The sequence below is a fragment of the Lonchura striata genome, chromosome 6 (assembly GCF_050655825.1).
Source record: "Lonchura striata isolate lonStrDom1 chromosome 6, ASM5065582v1, whole genome shotgun sequence".
In the NCBI taxonomy this organism is placed as follows: domain Eukaryota; kingdom Metazoa; phylum Chordata; class Aves; order Passeriformes; family Estrildidae; genus Lonchura; species Lonchura striata.
This window is the reverse complement of record NC_140708.1, coordinates 26,909,256-26,915,263: the sequence shown is the minus strand read 5'-3', so window position 1 is coordinate 26,915,263 and position 6,008 is coordinate 26,909,256. Positions and strand designations below refer to the sequence as shown.

The 6,008-nt window shown below is 55.0% G+C and overlaps 1 protein-coding gene across 7 annotated transcripts in view; it reads right to left on the bottom strand.

The window, feature by feature from the left end:
• The window catches only part of DNMBP (dynamin binding protein), a 35,436-nt gene that overhangs the window by 2,008 nt on the left and 27,420 nt on the right, over positions 1–6,008 (bottom strand). For all 7 annotated transcript variants that reach the window (XM_085582607.1, XM_085582603.1, XM_085582608.1 and 4 more), the window contains 10 exons: positions 5,699–5,846; positions 5,161–5,178; positions 4,295–4,494; positions 3,114–3,244; positions 2,777–2,881; positions 2,461–2,589; positions 1,692–2,024; positions 1,090–1,272; positions 816–1,014; positions 278–729 (listed from right to left, as the gene is read on the bottom strand). In XM_085582607.1, the coding sequence (XP_085438733.1) occupies positions 278–729; positions 816–1,014; positions 1,090–1,272; positions 1,692–2,024; positions 2,461–2,589; positions 2,777–2,881; positions 3,114–3,244; positions 4,295–4,494; positions 5,161–5,178; positions 5,699–5,846 (1,898 nt within the window). The remainder of the gene's footprint in view (positions 1–277; positions 730–815; positions 1,015–1,089; positions 1,273–1,691; positions 2,025–2,460; positions 2,590–2,776; positions 2,882–3,113; positions 3,245–4,294; positions 4,495–5,160; positions 5,179–5,698; positions 5,847–6,008) is intronic.

The window sequence follows — 6,008 nt, the reverse complement described above, 5'->3', positions numbered from 1 at the left end:
GGGAGAGCATCAGTTAGATGGTCACACCACACAGCCTTAATCTCACACTGCATAGGATGTATGAGCTTTTGTCCTTCACCCCAGTGAGAGCCATGGCCCCATCCTGGCCTCTGCCCACCCTCATCTGAAGCCTGGTTCTCTGTTGTTGGAAGAAAAGGTCTCATACCCCACCTCCTACACATTCCTAGTCACTGCCAAGGGAGGAAGATGATTCAGTCCCCAGCAAGACAGTTAGCCCTTGGCACTCCCAGCCCCATGAGGGTGGCTGAAGACTCACCTGGTTGCCCTCTGACTCGCTGTTCTCCAGCCCTGAGTCTCTGTCCTCCACCGAGGGCGTGGGCCTGAGACGTGCTTTGGTGGGGTGCCCGTTGCGAGAGCTGGGGCTGCAGCCCAGCTCGGGGCGGCTGTAGCAGCGCTGAGATGTCACGGTACCAGCCAGTGGGGCCGTCCTGTCACCAGAGCCAAGCTGGGGCACAGAGGGGGAGTCCACCTCCAGTGGGGGCTGTGGGGACTGGTACACATCCACCGGGGAAACAGAGTCCTGCAGGGGTTTCTGAGTGAAGGTGACGGCCGCCCCACTGGGGCTGAAGGTCAGGGTGGCGTTGCTTTGGGGAGAGGAGCTGCTGTGCTCAGACTCGTTGGAAGAGTGGCTGCCCACAGAGACGTCCGACTGGCTGCGGCGGGGGTTGTAGGGCTTCAGAAAGGAGCTGTACACAAAGCCTTTGGTCACTGCAGAGAGGGAGAGGAAGTGAGCTCAGACAGGCACAGGGACACCAGAGGAGAGCAAGCACCAAGGGCAGGGAACAGCCACCTACCCCCATTGTCTATGAGCCAGCGATTCTGGCTGCCCATGGGGTCCTTCTTCTTGATGACGCCCACAATGTCTCCTTCCAACAGGGAGACATCCAGGTCCTGGGCAGCATTGAAATTGCGGTCTGCCTGGAAGAGACTCTCTGGGGGATAGCGGGCCAGGAGGGCAGCTCGGATGTCATCCGACTGCAGGAAGTAGGCTGGCTGCAGAGGAACAAGGCAGGTGTGAGTGGCTGTCCTGCGCTCTGCAAGCCCTGGCACCGGGCAGTGGGAACTCACCAAGCCAACGAGGGGCTGCCGTCGGGCAGACTGCCGTTCCATGCTTTTCCTTTCAAAAGTCTTCTTGGGAGCTGCTTGGGACTCTGGGAAGAAGGTGAAGGCCTGGAGCTGCTGGAGGACTCGACTGTGCTCATCCTGGAAGATGGCAATGAGGTTCCCTTCCCTGCCAGACACCTTCAGCAACTGGAACCAGAGCAAAGTTGGGATCCGGTTAGGTGACAAGTCCTGGGAGAAGTGGCCAAGAGCTATAGCACAGACCATGGCAGGGCTCTGAGTACTGCCTGTGACTTGCATCAAGCCCAGGTTTGCAGTCCTGTCTGGACTCGGCTCTAAATGGTCCTCAAACTTGTGACTTAAGATTCTCCCAGGTGAATGCTCTCCTGCCACTGCTCCAAGAGCCTTCTACACACAACTGCAACATAACCCTGCAATCCCTGCCCCAACACCATCCCACAGGAGCCCTCCACAAGTCACCTGTGGCCTGAAACTGCAGTAGCAGCTTCCCCCAGGATGTGACAGGTCCCAGTGAGGCTCAGGGACAAACCCTGCACAGATTAGTGCTGCTCTGAGCCCAGGGCACTGACTGCACTGTGGGAACCCACCGAGAGCAGGGGTCTGAGCTCCTCCAGGGCCAGGCGCACGAAGTCGCAGTGTGCCTCGGCATACCCCCGCACACAGCTGGCAAAGAGCTCTTTGGCGAAGCGCAGGAACTTGGGCAGCTCATCCAGCAGCTGGGCATTGAGGGCCTCATAGTTGTTGCGGGCTGACTGCAGCTCCTCCAGCGTTCGCTTGTCCTTCAGCTTCTCCGCTCGCTCGGTGCAGTTGTGGAAGTCAAGTAGTTTGTCGAAGCGTTTCTGCACCAGTTTGTGAGGCCCTGCAAACATGCTCAGCAGCTGGCCCAGGGGAGACATCACCAGCCGCTCCGTCCGCTCTTTCTGGTGGGCAGAGGTGCAGAGAGAAGGTGAGACAAGGTGCTCTCTCTCACAAGGTGAATGCCAACAGCTCGCTTTCCAGCACCCAACCTCCCCAGGACAATACAGTGACTGTCTCCTGGTGGCAGCCAGTGGAACTCCAGAGGTCCCTTCTAACAGCAATTATCCTATAATCTTACATAATTGTGCCAGCATGGGTAGCTCTATGCAAAGTACCTGAGCCACTTGCATGAAGAGCTGTAGCATTTCAGGTAGGGCTGAAAAAATGAATATCTAACAGGCACAGTCATAAGCTGCCAAGCACCAAAGCTGTCAGGAGGGCAGAGCTAAACAGGAATGCTCACAGCTCTCCCAGGTTACCCTCCCTGCAGCCTCCCAGGGCCTGCCCATCTGCAGCAGACCCCCAGATGGGCCTCAAAGGGGCACAAGCCTCACTCACAAAGCTGGAGAAGAGCTGGTCGCTGATGAGACGATTCACTTTCTGGAACTGGTCCAAATCTCCACTTCCCTTCTCTGTGCACAGATCCCACATGCTCCCTGCTGCCAGTGCCTTCATACACGCTGACTCCTGCACCAGGGAGACAGAGCTGAGCCATTCTTGCTGCCCAGAAGGGGCTCCCAGGGCAGCCCAGACCACCCAGGCCCAACAGAGCTGGGGCAGGAGCTGTGGCCGGAGGCAGGTACACACCATGCAGACAGGAGGGGCAGTGCATGGTGAGCCCCACAGGCCTGGCATCATACCCAGACTGGCTCACCCGGACATGCTGCAGGTAGAGGGAAAGGTCCCGGATGAAGGACTTGATCAGACGCTCCTGCATCCGGAAGTTTTTCTCTGTCTCTTCAAAGGCTTCATCCTTTAGCTGTGAGAGAAAGTGTTTCAAGGGAGGCGATGCAGGACTCGGCACCTCCCAGACTACAAGATGTGGGGCCCTCCTGCCCACAGGCTGGACAGCAGAGATGGGTGGTTCAGACCCTAAGCTCACTCTGCCTCGCTGGCCTGGATCAGAGGTGGATTGGGGGAAGGGGCGTGGAAGGACAGCAGATACTTGTGGAGAAGCACTGCAGGGTGTAAGTGCACCCAATGCACAGTACCTGGGGTGCAAAGCCTGTGAGATGCTTGAGGTGGCTGCTCACACGGTTGGATTTCTTGATGATAGAGTGGAAGTTGAGCTTGGAGATCTTCTCCATGAGGCTATCCTCATCCCCTTTTCTGTACTTTAGCACTAAAGAGATTGATATAGAAATCAAAACCCTTGTAAGCACAAACACGCATGTCTTACACTGCCTCATCAACAATCACCTTGTTAATTCTCCTCTTCCCCAAGCCTCTGTAGTCCAAATAACTCCACATATAATTACAGAATGGCTTGGGTTGAAGTGACCTAAAAATCATCTAGTTCTAAGCCCTCTGCCATGGGCAGGGACATCTACTAGACCAAGCTGTTCAAAGCCCCATCCAGCCTGGTCTTGAACACTGCCTAGGGTGGGGCATCTGCAATTTCTGCAGGCAGCGTGATCCAGCGCCTTACCATTCTATCTGTAAAGACTTTTTCCTTATGTCTAATCTAAATCCTCTCAGTTTAAAACAATTATCCAGCCCTATCACTGCATGCCCTTGTAAGATATTGTATGATAACCTCCCATCCAATCCAGCACTGTGTCACCGTTAGGTTCTTGAGATGCGCTACAGTTTGTAGACAAACCATTCAAGCTCTTCCACAGGATTATGCACAGTGCCAGCATAAGATGCCATAGGAGATGATGTACAATAGTCCCCAGACATACAGAAAGTGTCTATATTGCTTCTTTAGCAAATACAAGCAATCATTACATGCAGCCTTTGTCACCTCAGCTTCAGTGGGGCTATGAGGAAAGACTAAAGCATAAGATTTGCACAAACTGGGGGCTTTCAAGGGAAAACAGGGAGGGTGGCCAACAGGCATCAAAGTGAGTAATTTTCTCCCTCTGTTCAGCCCCAGGGAGGCTACACTTGGGTACTGTGTCTAGTTTTGGTGCCCAAAGGCCAAGACTGGGAGAACCACACCTCGTAATCCATGAGGAGAGCCAGGTGGGCTGGACGTGAGGAAGCAGAGGGGGATCTGCTCACAACCAGCAGCTACTTGAAGGTCAGTTAAAAAGGTGATGGGGCCAAACTCCCCTGAGCAGTGAGAGCTCCTCCATGACCATGGTTGCCAGCTAAGGCCCAGTGGCCGACACTGACCTCAGCACACCCACTCCTGTCTCTCTGTTCCCAGCACTGCCCAGCTCCTCACCCAGGTCCTTCCGACGCTTGTACTCGTTGATGTTGACATTGATTTCTTTGACTGCGAGGACAGCAGCTGTGAGTGGTGCCTTATCAGGGTGAGCCTCAGGGGTAGCACTCAGCAGCTCCATCAGCAGCAGCGGGTACCGCATCACCCTCTGCACTGGCTTGATGAGGAAGGAGCCCAGGTTAATGTAGTTTGTGCAACCCCTGGAAAGTCAGGACAAAGGAGATGTATCAGGTGCCAGTCTGGCTCTGCTACACACATTCTGCCCCCTCAAACCAGTGCCAACCAGACCCAGAACTCCAGTGCCTCTACATCCACTGTACTCCCTACATCAAGCCACCCTTGTGTCCAAATTCATTGCACTTCTGAACTCCTGGTGCTCTCAGATCAACCCCAGGTTTCTGCTCCTCACTCACAGCAGGTGATACTTCCTAGTCAGGATCCTCTTCATTACCAGACCCACCATGAAATCCCACATAGGCACAGCCTCATACTTGCCAAAGCCACTTGTTTCAGATGCTGTTCCACCAACCAACTGCCCAGATCTATCCCCCAGTGCAGGACAAACTGACTGCAGGACCACAGTCATTGCAGGGCGTTCCTGGCTCCTGAGGCTGAGGGTTCCTAAATCCTGTTTCCTGCCCTAACTTCCCCATGCCTCATCACTTGTGCTGCCTACCTGACCTGTGCAGCCCACCCACTGCCTCTGCTGCAATTATGCCACAGACACCTCTCTCCTCCCCGTCGTGCCTCCACAAGGCACTGTTAGGGCACCCCAGCATGCAGCCAGCCTGTGGCAGAAGGTTAGCTACAAGGAAATGGCCAGACCAACACAGACAGACAAGCAGGGACTAAGAGGAAGTACTCACCATTCACTGTACAGGCTCCTGCCGGCCCACAGAGTGCCAAAAAGCAAAGAAAAGCAAGGGTTAATGGGGTGGCAGGTGTGCAATCCCACAGCCAGTGTCTATGGACTGCACAGTGAGGCTGCCAAGGCAGTGGGCAGCCCTGTCCTCCCAGAGCTGCCATCTGCACTGCTGGCTCCCGGGGCAGTTAACTCCACAAGCTGGAGCCCTGGCACCCACTGAGCCAGGCAAAGCAGCTCCTTCCTCAGCAGCCGTGGTGGCTCGGGATTTGGGGAACAGGAACCCTCAGTCCAGGACATGCCACCTTCTCTACACATTAGTGGCTTCTATGCAGATTTTAAGGGGGTCTACAGGTCTCCCAGCACCTGTGCATTGGGGCAGGGGCCATTTGAACCCAGAGCCCAGACAACTATGCAGTGCCACCATCAGACCCTCTCCAGTCACCACCTGAACTATCCAAACACTGCTGAAGAGAGCCAGGGATGTTGGTAACTGATCCCCCTATCCCAGCCTGGTGGCTGCCACAGCCAAAGGCTCAAACCTGAGGCTATCCAGCAGGTCCAAAAGTAGTTTCTGCAACTTCTCATCCTTCTCATAGGTCTCCAGCAGTGCGATGGCCTCATCATGATTCTGGCAATACACTCTGTAGATGCTCTCCAGCTCTGCACGATGTGTCAGGAACACTGGTCCTGCAGACAGCAGCAAAGCAGGACTTCAGAGTCTCCTGGTCCCCAGCTGCCTCCAGAAACACTGGTGTGTCTCTTGATAAGACATCCAGTGTCCCTGTTCCACACACACAGGTCAAGAAAACAGTGCTACTACAGCATGCAGGACCCTTCCTCATCACCCAA